The 15,586-nt window shown below is 35.7% G+C and overlaps 1 protein-coding gene across 1 annotated transcript in view; it reads left to right on the top strand.

Annotated features, from left to right (window-relative positions):
- Positions 1-15,586, top strand: part of ninaC (STKc_myosinIII_N_like and MYSc_Myo21 domain-containing protein ninaC) — a 579,315-nt gene that overhangs the window by 71,461 nt on the left and 492,268 nt on the right. The window contains exons 3-4 of the mRNA XM_090415596.1: positions 1,200-1,304; positions 9,249-9,348. Of these exons, the coding sequence (XP_090271722.1) occupies positions 1,200-1,304; positions 9,249-9,348 (205 nt within the window). The remainder of the gene's footprint in view (positions 1-1,199; positions 1,305-9,248; positions 9,349-15,586) is intronic.

Raw genomic sequence — 15,586 nt, 5'->3', positions numbered from 1 at the left:
CCTGCTGGTATTCAGAGAGCCAATCTCTGATCCATCTAACCAATACACTATATATTGCCATCCTCTGTTGCTTGTACTCCAACTTATCATATTATAATCTATCAAACACTTTTGCAAAGTCCAAGAATATCACTGTATACGCCCTTATCTGACACATTTATTACCTTATAATAAAATGAAAGTAAATTGCTAAAACAGGACCTACTCTTTACAAATCCATGTTGATCATCATAAAGAATGCCATATCCATCAGTCCATTCCTGTATTCTATTCATAACCAATCTCTTCAACACTTGACCACAATTGCAGTTATACAGACCACTCTATAATTGGAAACTTCTGTCCTAAAACCATGCTTGCAGAGTGGTGCTATTTTGCCTTCTTTCTGCTCTTTAGGAACCCTACCCACTGCAAAACTTTCATTATATAACCAGATCAAGGGTATAGCCAACTTTCGTGCACATTTCTTAAGAATATGTGGTGATATGTCATCTATTTCCACAGCCTTATTAACATCTAACCCAGTCAACACTTGATACACTTATTATTATAATAGGTCGTCTTGTACTGTTAGCCCTGGAAATTCTTGCACTACATCTTCATTATATAACAAAACCATGGCTTTCTGCACTTTTAGGAGATCTCATATAAAAATGTTATTATTTAGAGAACAAATAGGTCTTGAAAATTCCACATAATTGTTTTGTGGTAACTGTACTATGCATTATTAGATATCTATCCCAATGGCTTTAACAGGCCTTTAAGGCCCACAACCTTCCAAGCATGCTTGGATTTCGCAACCGAAATACGAGGATAGAATGGTCACTCCTATGCCTCAAGGTATTCTTGGCTGTATCCCTGTGTGTTCATGGGGCCGGTTTGCCTGCTTGCGGGATGAAAAACACCAGATAAACTGGCGGAAAAAACTTTACTGCCCAAGCCCAAGACCGGCTAACTTGGCTATGGCTGAGGAAGATCCTTCAGCTCCTCACGTCTCCGACAGGAATCGAACCTAGGATACTCCTTCCCCAGGCATATGGTTGTGAAGCGCAAAGCCACTAGGCTAACCGCGCGGCCATTATTAGATAAGTCAAGTGAATATTAGATTCAGCATGAAGCCTTTTGGCTCTTTATTTTAGTAATATACTATGCATCTCTAGTTTTGTGATACACAGTGCTTTTTTTCATTATTTTTTTAGCTTTGCAATGGTGGCTCAGTAACAGACTTAGTCCAGAGTTTAAAGAAAAGAGGAAAGCATCTTCCTGAGAAATTGATAGCCTATATTTTGAAGGAAGTTATGGATGTAAGTTTCATTATTTATTGATAAGACAATCATAAAAAGTTTTTTTTTATTTAATAAGTTAAGCGATATTATATCCTATATTTTAGCCGAATAAGAAACTCAAAGAGTTTCATGCCGAATATAGAAACTATATAAAGTTCGGCGATTCCAAGCGTAAGTAAATACCTGGATAGAGCAGTAACTGACCCTTGAAGGTAGTGCAAACTGAGGCAACTCATAGAAATGGTGGAGCAAGCTCCGATCACTATTCTTGATATTTACCCATAATGTGAACTTCAACTCCTAGGAGCTGTACCTTTGGCTCTTCATTATAATTAGTAATTTAATAGGACACCTCTTGGCAATCCTCATAGAAGGGATGCAAGTTCTGTTCGCTACAAACTTGGTATTAATTTAATATTTAATAAGGAATAATGGCAAGTTTTTAAAATTAGTCGAACTGTTTGCTATGTTTGATCCCGTTATGGAAAATCATGTTGAAAGTGCATTACAGTGAAGCAATAGGGTACACTAATTGAGTAAAGACAGTCAAAATGAAATATTGGAAACTTTAAGTAATGCAATCAAGGATACAATTTTATTATCAATTCGCAAATCTAAATATTATTCCATAATTTTAGACTGCACACCTGATGCAAGTAAAACAGAACAAATGACCATTATTATTCGTTTTGTTTCCTGTGACAATGGAATTTGTCACAGATCAGAGAAAACTTTTATGGTTTTGCAGATATATCAGATTCCACAGGATGTGGTTTATGTGCAACAATAATGGAACAACTGGAAAAATGGAACATTCCCATTGAAGAAATGCAAGGGCAAGGGTATGACAATGGGGAAAATATGAAAAAGAAAAAATATGGGCTCCAAAATTTGCTTTCGAACAAAAATCCTCTAACTTTTTACGTGCCATGTGCTGCTCATACTCTAAATTTAATCATTAACGATGCAGCCAAAGTAAATGCAGATACAATTAGTTTCTTTGCAATTATTCAAGAAATATACAATTTCTTTTCATTCTCTTACAAACATTGGGCAATCCTTTTAAAGTTTGTAAAAAATTTTACATTGAAACAGCCATCAGAAACGCGATGGGAAAGTAAAATTAATGCATTCTGCCCTCTACGATATCAATTAGGAAAAATTTATGATGCACTTTTTGAAATTTTAAATAATGAAAATTTTAATAAAGAAACTCAGCATGAAGCACAAACATTATGTGCTAAAATAAAGGACTACAAATTTATTTGCTCTCTTACAACTTGGCATGATTTACTTAACAGAATAAACCCTGTGAGTAAAATGCTTCAAGACAAAAATATGAACATTACACTTGCTTTAGAATCTATCGAAAACTTAAAAATATTCTTACAAGAGTATCGATCAGATATAAATTTTAAAGACGTTCTAAAAATGGCAAAATAACTGAGTGAAGAGGTGGATGAAGAACAAGAATTTAAAACTGATATGGAAGTTCGACGACGAAAGAAGACACAACAATTTGACTACGATCATCATGACGAAATGCCGCAATCGCCAGAATATAAATTTAGAGTGAATGTCTTTTATACACTTCTAGATGTTGCAATGTGTTCGTTAATAGAACGTTTTGAACAACTAAAAACATATTATGATAATTTCAATTTCTTGTATAGATTACTACAAATTAATAACGAAGATTTACGAAGAAATTGTGATGATTTAGAGATTCTCTTGAAGGACTGCACCAGTAAAGACGTAAATGCAATAGAACTATATGACGAGTTATGTGCTTTCCGGGATATTTTTCGGAAGGATAATTTATCGGAAGGATAATTTAAATATTCAAAAGCCCTTTCGATATTCTTAATTTTATTGTGTCCAATAAGTTATCTTTCCCTAACTTTTCAATTGCTTTAAGAATACTATTAACCTTAACTGTTAGTGTAGCGAGTGGTGAATGTTCCTTTTCCAAGCTGAAAATTGATTAAAACCCACTTAAGAACAAGTATGTCACAAAAAAGGCTTGTTAGTTTGGTACTAATAGCTATTGAAAATGATATATGTGCAGAATTAGACGTTAAGATCATTATTTCTAATTTTGTGAATATGAAATCAAAAACCTTAAAATTTTAATTAAAAAAATTTCAAGTATACTTATATAATTTAATTTATTTTCTGTTATTTATTCTGTAAATATGTTATTTTTTGAATACTTATATTAAATGTTCTAATTATTTCTGAATTATTTTCTTATTTTCTCATCTATCTTGAGTTTCTTTTATTTTCCTAAAAGATAGTTCCACTTGTAAAAAATTTTTAATAATTTTTATAAGTTACAAAGAATTTAGTAACTTGTAAAATACAAGAATTTTTTAAACTTTAGTTCAAATAAATTTTAACTTTAATTAAAATTCATTTTAATTTTGTTAGTGATTCGGGTCGGTGAGAAGGCTATAATCCCTATATCATTATATTAAACGATTAAAGTGAAGTGGCTTTATCAAAATTTGCTTTAACTTTTGAGAATTTTTTGAATATTCAGGTTTTTAACGATTATCCTGCCTAGTCAACACCCCTGGTTCGTTACATTTAGCGAACCAATGTGTGGCAGTTCTGTCAATATTTATTTAAGAAATTTCAAATAATTTAAATTTTTATTATCGTAAAAGAACCACACACTTCTGGATCGTTACAGGGGCACTTAGATAGAAATTGCATGCAGGTGGCAAAGACCCCTAGCACTGGCTCTGCCTATGGGACCCTAATTGTAAACTTCTGCTTCCTTGATACCACTCCCACAATACAATATACAATACTCTGATATCTAACAGATAGCCAATCCACAATCCAATTCACTAAACTGATATAAACCTATGTGTTGTAACTTAAATATCAGCTTATCATGTGACACACTGTCAAATGCCTTTGTAAAATGCAAAAAAAAAAACCCGGCAGAATATGTCTTTCAATTATCAACAGCTCTTTTTACTTTTAACACAGGCTCCTTTAAAGTGGTGTTTGCATTCCTCAGCATTAGACTGACTGAAGAAAGAGCATCATCAATTTTAGAGAGGACATGAAAGAATTACTGGAAGTAGCAAAAGAAAAGAGTGAGAGAGTTAAGATAGTGAGTCTGTTGTGTCAGTATGACAGAGTAGAGCTGAGAAGGAGGGCCAATAATAGTGAATGATTCGATGTTAGATTATTATTATTATTATTATTATGATTACCCCAAGACCTCATGCTCATCGGGAAGGTCCTTTTATTGCAAACACAGAGCTCTTCATACCGTGTCTTAAACACACTCTCAGGAAAGGCATTCCAATCATTTCCAGTCACATGAAAAAAACCTGCTTCTCACTCCCCTACTCACACCCTCTTTATACAGTTTACAGGGATGACCTCTGGTTCTCTCCCAATCTCTCACTATTCTCTGTAGAACTTCTCCAGCATTGATCCTATAACAACCCCTTACTAACTTGTAGGTCTCTATCATGTCCCCCCTCTTCCTCCTGTCCACCACACTCTGCAAATTACATCTTCTCAACCTTTCCTCATACTCGACATTCCAGAGGTTAGAAACTACCTTAGTCAGTCACCTTTGGACCCTTTCCAACATCTCTTTGTCCTTCTGATAACCTGGTGACCAAATCTGGGCACAATAGTCCATGTGTGGCCTAATCAAAGCCTTGCACAATGGAACAAGAATCTCCCTACTTCAACAAGTCAGTGTCCTCTGCATCATTCCCAGAATTCTTTGTGTTGTCTTCACAATTTTGACTATGTATCCCCTAAATTTCAGATCCTTATCTACTATCATCACCAGATCTCTTATTTCCTCCACCTCCAACAATATATCCTCACCAAGCATAAATTACAGGAGGAGCAGTTTGGAGTTTGTGGATGTGTGGAGTGAATTTGACAGGCAAAAGGACTTATACAAGAATGATGGTTTGCATCTGAATGGATTGTGTTTGGAGACTGGAAAAAGTGTTGTTGAATAAGTGAAAGTCGATGTGCAGAACAAGAGGGGAAGGGGAAAATGTTGAATGGATATGTAGACATTAGTGAGGAAGATGAGTGTAAGAATGTGTATAATATGCCTAAGTTAGTACAACTGGTAACGACCAGAATGGGATAGTTAGTATAAAGCAGTGGTCGCCAAAGTGGTCAATATCGATCCCCAGGGGTCGATATAACATTGTTAGGGGTCGATTCGTGCTCAGGGGTCGATTGGGGGTCAATAGAAAAATATAAGACATCAATCTATGGGTAATATTTAATTCGGTTAACTTGGATTACCTCCATCCTGAATGACAATGCAGTTAAGAGTGAATCGTGGGAACAGTGACATGAATAGGACCTGTAAGATGGAGCAAGGTCATGAAAATAGTTACGGAAGCCAATCAGGTAGGCCAAAATAACGTGCTTACCAATAAACGGATGTCGGTGGTTCCCGCCTGGCAACGAAGCACATCCTTCACATTGACAATGTTAGTAAATTGTATACTAAGTTAATAAAAGTCTTATTTTCATATATGTAAGGAAGATTGTATTATTGTTATTTTGTTGTCTAAATTAAATTTTATATTTTATATATTATTTATCCCTCCTATCAAATATGCAATGTTAAGAAGGATGTCAATAACAAAAACGTATTCCTTTGATGTTAAGCCAATATAATAATGTATACTATATTATACATACAATAAACACTGTAACTATAAAATAAACAATCTAAAAACTCACATAAGCGTCTTTTTTGCTTGTCCTATTATAATTACGTAATAGTAAAATAGAGGGGGGTCGATAAAAAGTCAAGAAAATATTGAAGGGGTCACCGGTCAAAGAAGTTTGGCAACCCCTGGTATAAAGTGTCAGAATAGTGGTGGGTCTAAGGGGCTTTTGCACTTTATGTACACTAATGCAAGGAGCATTCGGAACATGCAAGAGGAATTTTTGACATTGGTTCTACTGGCCATAGGTTATTGGCATTAGTGAGACATGGCTAACAGAAAGTGATATAGTTAATAGGAAAGAATGTGAAGGATATAGTGTGTTCAGGGATGATAGAGAGAAAACAATGAGGGAGGAGTATTATTAATGATAGCCGATGAACTGCAACCAAAGAGAGTAGAAGTTCAACTGCAGGCCAGTGAAAATAGCACATCTGAAGATATCTGGTGTGAGATTGAGGCCAGTAGAACAAAATATACAGTTGGATGCTGCTAAAGACCAGAGGATGGAAAAGATGATGGAGATAGTATGCGCATGCAAATAGATTCAATGAGTGGAGGACAGGTAATTATTATGAGTGATTTTAACTATGGGAACATAGATTGGAAGGAGGAGAGGACACATGGGAGGAAGGAAATGGAATTTATGCAGTTAATAAGGAATAATTACCTGAGACAGCATGTAATGGAATATACTAGATATTCAAGAGTGCTTGATCTAGTAATTGCATCTGAGAATTTGTCTATAATGAATATGACCACATTTCCACCAGTTGATGAGAGTGATCATATGGTATTGATCTGGGAGGTGTACAATACAACAAATTCTGGGAATGATGCGACACTAACTTGTAGAAAATCAAGGAGATTCTGGTACCATTGTATAAGGCTCTGATTAAACCACATGGACTACTGTGCACAGATTCGGTCACCTGATTTTCAAAAGGTTGAAGAGATGTTGGAAAGGATCCAGAAGCAACTGACTAAGGTAGCTTATGATCTTTGGAATGTTGAATATGAGGAAAGGTTGAGAAGATGCAATTTACAGTCTGGTGGATAGGTGAAAGAGGATTGATATGATAGAGACATACAAATTGTTTAGGAGTTGTTATAGGATCAATATTGAAGAGATTTTTCATAAAATGGTGGCAGATTGGGAAAGAACAAAAAGGTCATCCCTGGAAGCTGTATAAGGAGGGTGTGAACAAAGGAGTGAGAAGCAGGTGTTTTGCATGCAGAGTTGTGAATGATTAATGGTTTGGCTGAGAATGTAGTGTCTGTAGAGAATTTGAATGAATGAATGTGTTTACGGCAAGGCATGATGAGCTGTATGACAAAGGAACCTCCTAGATGAGTCTTTGACTCCATGGGGTTTTAGGATAATAATAATATTCTTCCTTTTTCCCTCTTTTACCTTGCAGTGTCGAGGGTTTTCTATTCATTTAACTGCAACCGTACCCAAAGATAAGGCAGTTAGCCCTATGCCTCCCAGTATATCCTATGTCTGTAGAGGTGTTGAGTTGTCAAGGCCAGTTTGCTTACTTGCGGGATGGAAAACCCCAGATAAACTGGGGAGAAAAACCTACAGTCCATGCCCAAGACTGGCTAACTTGGGCATGGACTGCATGAGCTTAGGAATCAAGGTTTGATTCCTAAGCTCATCATGTCAGCAACTGGGAATCAAACCCAGGACACTCCTTTCCCAGGCATATGGTTACGAGGTGCATAGCCACTCGGCTAACCATGCAGACCGGATAATAATAATACTCCATCTCTTATATAAAACTCCCTCTCCTCAAATGTGCTCAATACATCCACATATTCTCACTATCATCTCATCCATTATTACTGCTTGCTTTTCTTCACTCTGTATTATCATACCAAGGTGTGCGCATGCGTGCACGCACACACACTCACTCTCTCTCTCTCTCTCTCTCTCTCTCTCTCTCTCTCTCTCTCTCTCTCTTTTCTTTGACACATTTGAAAGAATTTCATATTTTAATATCTATCCTAAAGACTAAAGTTCATTAAATTTTGGCTAGCCAGAGAAGAATTATCAGTTGAATCATTTTGACAATAAAAACTCTTCCAGTCTTGCTAAAAAACCTATCAACCGTCTTGAACCTAAAAATACAAACAATATTGGAAACTTTCATTCAATAAGTCTTAAGTCTTGACCTGAAAACTATACAACATGTGCACCAAATGTGCATTATATTACAGGCTTTTAATTTTTTACATTCTTTAAAATTGTTCACAGTTGTATTTTGAATTGTGACAGTATTTACATTCTTTTCACAATGACTGTTGTAGTGAGTGTGAATGTGTGTGTGGATGGCAGATTTAGAGTATTCAGAAAGCTATATTTAAAGGTAGTACTTATATTAATACATAATTACCAAAAGTTAGAAGTTTCCACCTGTTTTTGTTATGCACAATAAACATAATTTTGTTTCGGAAAATTTTGCCACCATGAATAGTCCTATACAAACTGAAATTAAAATAACTTGAGAAATTTTTAATAGAAATTCTAAATACTAAAAGAAATTCTAAATACTAAATACTTAACTGAATTTAATTATCCTTTAATTGGAACCGAATTTTAATGATTTTAATTGGAACTGAAATTGAATCACATGAGCACAGTGTAATCTTTATTCTAAATTCCACAGAAAAATAGAATTATCATTTTGAAACATTTTCTCCCTCCAAATGGTGCAATTATAACAATAACTGAAATGGCCCTACATATTTTTGTAGGTATCCAAATTCCAGATTATAATAAAATTCACTCAGCAGGACTCCAGGAGTAACCTGCATGTGGACAGACAAAAGAAATCAAACTGATTTATAAATTTTGTGAAATATTTATAAATTTTATATACACAAAATTTATAAATTTTGTGTATATAAAAATGACTGTGTTATCTGTAGAGAACTGTGTGCCTTTTTAACAACTGAGGAAATTAAAACAAAATTTTGAATAAATAAATAAATAAAATGTGTGTGTGCATGTGTGCACTGAAAGGTTGGGATAATCACCATGAAGGAATTGCGGTAGAACCATGTAACTTACACATACTACATATTTCACATTTCTACATATTCGACAAAGTGTTATGCACTTGTTACAATGCTGCTGCATTATTTACAATCATTTGAGAAAAAAAATGCGGTTGTGTGTGTGTTTATATATATATGTACTTATCCATCCTATCTCCAACAGGCTTTGCGTTATCTTCACAGTAATCACTGTATTCACAGAGATGTTAAAGGTCACAATATTCTCCTTACTGAAGATGCTAATATTAAACTAGTCGATTTTGGTAAGTATTTTTGTGTCTGGTCGTCTGGTCTTATGCTTTCTGTGTCTTATTATACAGAATTGTGAATGTTAAGTCACTGACAGCTTATACAGTAGACAGATTAATTAGATTATCATTTTTTATTCTTTTCATTTGAATTTTATTATAAAACTATTATAACATATAATAATCCCATTTATCTGATTCCATTTAAAATTAATTTTTGTTTTCAGATTTGAAGGATTGTTAGCTTGAAGGAATGCTGGTTATATTTTTTGTGTGTGGGGGGGGGAGGAGGTTACACCATTCCTGGGGTAAATGAATATTTTCATGTTATCATCAATTACATAATCACTGAAAATTTTAGTTGGTTTGCTCATTAAAAAAAAAAAAAAAGAGTAGTAGCAAAGAATAAGATTTTTGGCATAAGTCGTCCTTACAAACAAACAAAAGAAGGTAGAAATTAAAAAAAAAATTATTGAATCAGAGAGAGAGAGAGAGAAAGAGAGATTTAATCCTAACACACTGTAAAAAAAAAAACATGCTTTATTTGTTGTATTTAGTTTTGCTCTTCTACTTTCTCTTAGAAAGCTTGTTTTCCTGAACTGTTTATTCATATTTATAAATTTAGGAACACAAAAACACATGAGTTGAACAGATTATTTTATTAATTACTAATAAAATAAAACTTGATGTTTCGACCCCTGTATCGAGGTCATCATCGGAAGGATACAAGTGTATAAGGAACCAAGCTACGTGCTCTAGCACTGTATACCAGTAAACTAAATCTACGTAGTTAATTAATCCTTTTCCCTAGCCTGACCTCTAGTGATAAAATATATATATATATATATATATATATATATATATATATATATATATATATATATATATATATATATATATATATATATATAATAAATAAAAATAAAAATAAATAAATAAAATTAAAAAAAATTAAATTAAAAATTTAAAAAAAAATAAATAAATAATTAAAATAAATAAATAAATGCAAACTACAATAAACTGCTAAAGTCCTCATGTATTAATATTCTTCTGGATTTATACAGTTCTGATTGTTATAATATGATTTCTTTACTTAAGTATAAAGAGCTAATAAGCTTCATTTCGGCAATGAAAACATTACTTAAATTAAGGGGATATTAAATCCCACATAGTTTTAAAACCGAATAAGAAACTCAAAGATTGGAATCAGAGAGTTTCTTGCCGAATATAGTAAACTATAAAGTATCGGCGACACTAGCGTTAGCCAATGCAAGTGACCCTAGTACGTAGTACAATACGACTCATTGCAAAGGTAGTGGAAGTTCAGATCGCTATTCTTAGGTATTTTCCATAATGTAAAAACACATTTCCTAGGAAATGTATGCTGTTATTACATTATGGAGGGAGGTCACTACCCAGATCGGTTTCAGCCTTTTTTGAGGCTTCATCAGTGAGTAGCTAGACCTAATACCGAAGTGTATTGCGAAAAGAACTTATATACTCTGCGAACAATTTAAGTAATGATTTCTTTCAGTTGCTGTTGAATGTTACAAACACTTCACCAGGTTGTCTTCTTGTAGTGGGATTTTTCTATGGCTAGTTTATGTTGTTATACAGGTTTTAGATGGGTCCTTCACATTCTTGAAATGGTTAGGCCATCATTTTTGTTGAGATTTGGGTTGTGTTTGAGCATTTCACATGACTCTTTAAATTTTTTCTCAAACCAGGTTTTGGTGCGGTGTAGGGATTTGGTATTTTTCCAATCAATTCTGTGGTATGTTTGAAGCGCGTGGTCAGAAAGGCCAGTTTTTCCAAAATGGAGGTATTTAATGTATCGTTTGTGTTCGTCTTGTCTGATTGGGATAGTTTGCCCTGTTTCCCCTATGTATGGTATGTTACATGTGCATTGTATTTTGTATACCCCCCCCCCTCTGGGTGGACTAGGTGTGGAAGAGGATCTTTAGAAGAACTGAGTAGGTGTCTTAACTTATTTGGGGGTTTAAAGGTGGTTTTAATGTTGTATTTGCATAGTGTTCTGTTTGTTTTTTCAGAAATGCCAACTAACATAAGGAATGGCAGTAGCATTCCTGAAATCTTTTTTGTTCTTACTGGTATCTTTATAGAGGATCTTGTGAATAGTTTATTTACTGTATGCATTTTTTATAAATGTTTGGTTGATGATCTTGTATTCCCGGTTTAGAGCCTGTTCATTACCACCACCCAACATAAAAACTAGGTGTCTTATGACACCTAGTTTTTGTGTTGGGTGGTGGTAAGAATTTTTCTGTATGTATTGGCCTGTGTGTGTAGGTTTGCGGTAAACTGAGAAGGAGAGACATCCAGAAGGAAGACGTGTGACAAGTGTGTCTAGGAAAGGAAGAGAGTCGTTTTTTTCCATTTCAATGGTGAATTGGATACGTTTGTGTTGTTTGTTTAGATGGCTAAGGAATGTATTTAGAGCTTCGCGACTGTGGGGCCAAATAGCAAAAATATCGTCAACGTACCTGAGCCAAATTTTGGGCTTTAGACTTGCTGTCTCTCAACATGCTCTAGAGCACTTTGCTCAAAGTCTTCCATATAAAAATTAGCTATGTTCGGGGGGGGGGGGAGCAGTGATCCCATGGCTGTACCTTCTTTTTGAAGGTAAAAATTGTTTTGCCACACGAAATTCATATTTATAAATTTAGGGACACAAAAACACACGCGTTGAACAGATTATTTTATTAATTACTAATAAAATAAAACTTGACGTTTCGACCCCTGTATTGAGGTCATCATCGGAAGGATACAAGTGTCACAATATTAAACAGGAATTGCATGCGAAAAAGAGGCTATGGAAGAGATATAAGGAGACAGGTGAAGAGATGCATGAGGAATATAAGACACAGGCCAGAAGAGTGACTAGTGTGGTAAGGAAAGCGAAACTGGAATATGAGAGGAGATTGGCCCTAAGATCCAAAGAAAATCCTAGGGAATTTTTTAGCTATGTGGCCAGTAGGAGGAGAAATGACTGTGGAAGAATGATATTGTGGGATAAAAATGGGAATAGAGTGACTGATGCAGAGGACATAGCGGAATTGTTCAATGAACACTTTATTGGAGTATTTCATCCTAGAGGAGTCAGTTTTAATGCTAGAGGGATAGGACTGGTTCGAGGTCTGGAGGTACTAGGAGGAGAGTGTGTTTCAGATACTGAGTACTCTGGATGTCAGTAAAGCTGTGGGACTGGATGGTATTTCACCACGAGTTTTGAGAGAATGTGCTAGGGAATTGACAGTGCCTTTAACGTGGCTTTTCAATGAAAGTCTGGCTTTGGCAAAGGTGCCCAGAGAATAGAAGGAAGGTAAGATAGTGCCATTGCATAAGAGTGGTAACAGACTGGAAGTGTCTAATTATAGGCCAGTCTGTGTGTCATCAGTAGTTGTTAAGATCTTGGAGAAAGTGGTGAGGGACCGTATACAGCATTGGGCAGATGAGGGTAATGTTATCTGTGAGAATCAACATGGATTTGTGAAAGGACGCTCTTGTTTTTGCAATATGCTAGCCTTTTATAATAAAGTTACAAGAACATTAGATGAGGGAAAGGCATATACTGCAATTTTTTTAGACTTGGCGAAGTCATTTGACAGGGTGCCACATGATAAGCTGATATTTAAGTTGCAGCACATGGGTCTGGATGTCAGATTGGTCAACTGGATTCAGGATTGGCTGTCTGATAGGTATCAGAGAGTTGTGTATGGTGGAGCAGTTTCCAGGAGGCAGAGGGTTACAAGTGGGGTCCCACAGGACTCAGTACTAGGACCTATATTGTTTAACCTTTATATCAATAACATAGCCAGTGGATTGCAGGGGGATATTCAGTTGTTTGCGGATGATGCGAAGCTGGGAAGGATTATTAGTAATAGTGTAGATGTGGTAGCCCTGCAAGAGGATTTAAATAAGCTAGATAGATGGGCAAATGAATGGGGGTGTCAGTTTAATGCAGCAAAATGTAAGATCTTGAGGTATGGGAAACATCGATGGGATACTGCATACTTTATGGGAGGAGTTATACTGGAGGAAGTAGGGGAGACAAGAGATCTGGAGTTGATGATTGATAGAAACCTGAAGTTTAGGGGACATATTGCAAAAGTGGTGAAGGTAACACAGAGGATTGCTGCTATTATGAGAAGGACACTGACCTGCAGAGATAAGAGGGTTATCATTCCATTGTATAAGTCTCTGATCAGACCACACTTGGACTATTGTTCTCAGATTTGGTCCCCAGGATTTGAAGGGGATAAATTAACTGTGGAAAGGATACAAAGACGGATGACAAAGATGGTTTCAGGACTGTACAAGGATAGTTATGAGGATCGGCTGAGAGAATGTGGACTGCAGAGTTTGGTGGATAGAAGAAGGAGAGGTGATATGATTGAGACTTTTAAACTGTTGAGAGGTGGTTACAGGGTTGACACTGGGGAGTTCTTTTGCTTGGTTGAACAGCAGGAAGGAGTGATGACAAGAGGCCATCCCTGGAAGTTACGAAAGGAAACTGTGAGCAAGAGGGTAAGGAGTGGTTTCTTTGTGTGGAGGGTGGTTGACCCGTGGAATGCATTGCCTGATGGAGTGGTGGGAGCAAGAACAGTCAGTGAGTTTAAAGAGTGGTATGATAGACTTTGTGTTTCTCATGGAGGGATCTCCCCTCGATGAGTCTTGACTGACTTTATGTCTTAGGAAGGACCTCCCTCGATGAGTCTTTTGACTCCTTGGAGACCTGAATAATAATAATAATAATAAAATATCCGGAGTGGAGTATGTGGGCAAAGAGGGCCGTGATGTCATGTGGAAATATGTTCTGTAGGAGCAAGATAGTGTCATTGATTGGGACATTGGTGAAAAGGGAAGTTGTGTCAAAGCTGACTAATAAATCTTGGTCATTGAGTGTAATGTTTTTAAGTTTATTAATTAAATGTGTATTTTAGGAAGGGTTGAATTTTTTATGTAGGAAGGTTTAAATGACCTACCAATTCCTTGAGTGTGGCTGCTAATTTTTTGGCTAAGTGATAATTTGGGCTGTCAATTCCTTCAACAATCAGACATAGTGGTGTGCCTGGTTTGTGTATTTTTGGCAGGCCATAAATTCTTTTTATCACTAGAGGTCAGGCTCAGGAAAAGGATTAATTAACTATGTAGATTTAGTTTACCGGTATACAGGGCTAGAGCATGTAGCTTGGTTCCTTATACACTTGTATCCTTCCGATGATGACCTCGATACAGGGGTCGAAACGTCAAGTTTTATTTTATTAGTAATTAATAAAATAATCTGTTCAAACCATGTGTTTTTGTGTCCGTAAATTTATAAATATGAATGCTGATCACCGTGTAACCTTGAGAGAATGAACTGTTTATTGCTTACTTCCTTAAAATCTCATGAAGGATTTTAATCACCTTCCTATTATAATATCTGAACTTCCTATTAGAAATATTACTCTGTTAATTTCAACCTCACACCAAACATCTTCAAAATCTTCACCTATACTATAAGTTTCAACTTCCTCTTAGGGCACAGTTCCTCTGCAATCACTAACAATTCCCTCCCCTTTCTCTTTTCACCTTTTTACCTGTTCAGAAAATTCTGTATCCTGCTATTTCTATTCTGTTTTATCATCTTCAGACAACCAAACTTCACTTATGCCAATTATCTTTGGTCATACTGATTCAATCAATGCAACAACCTCATCTTTCTTATTTTGATGCTTCTTACATTAGCATACAAACAAAACAATCCCACTCTTTCTTTGAGGTTATCCCACCAACACTATCATTCTTTACTCTGTCTGTTATAGTACACTTCTCCCTCTCTCTCTCTCTCTCTCTCTCTCTCTCTTGCTTTCTCTCTTTCCTCCTTTGTTCTGACCATTCCTGTCTCCCTCTTTCTAATTGATTTTCATTCATACCCCCCTCTTTTTCCCACTTATGTATTCTTTAAGTCTGTTTATCTATAATCATTTCTTCACCTCCTCCTTTCTTTCCACAACCTGCTTTGCAATATTTCTCTCTCCTTCTCTCTGATCTTCAGCTACACCACCTTTATCGTGACTCTAAGCATCAGCAAATAAATCACTACAAATGTCATCTGACTCTGATTTTCATTCACATCCCTCTTATTGCCACTGTTATGTATTCCCACTCTGTTCTGCCATATTCACTTCTCTACTTCCTCCTATCCTTCCACAACCTGCTTTTCCTTCACTCTGATCCTTTGCTACAC

The sequence above is a fragment of the Typopeltis vanoorti genome, chromosome 3 (genome assembly GCF_054136105.1).
Source record: "Typopeltis vanoorti isolate ZY-2024b chromosome 3, IOZ_Tvanoo_1.0, whole genome shotgun sequence".
Classification (NCBI taxonomy): Eukaryota; Metazoa; Arthropoda; class Arachnida; order Uropygi; family Thelyphonidae; genus Typopeltis; species Typopeltis vanoorti.
This window is presented reverse-complemented; position numbering and strand designations above follow the sequence as displayed.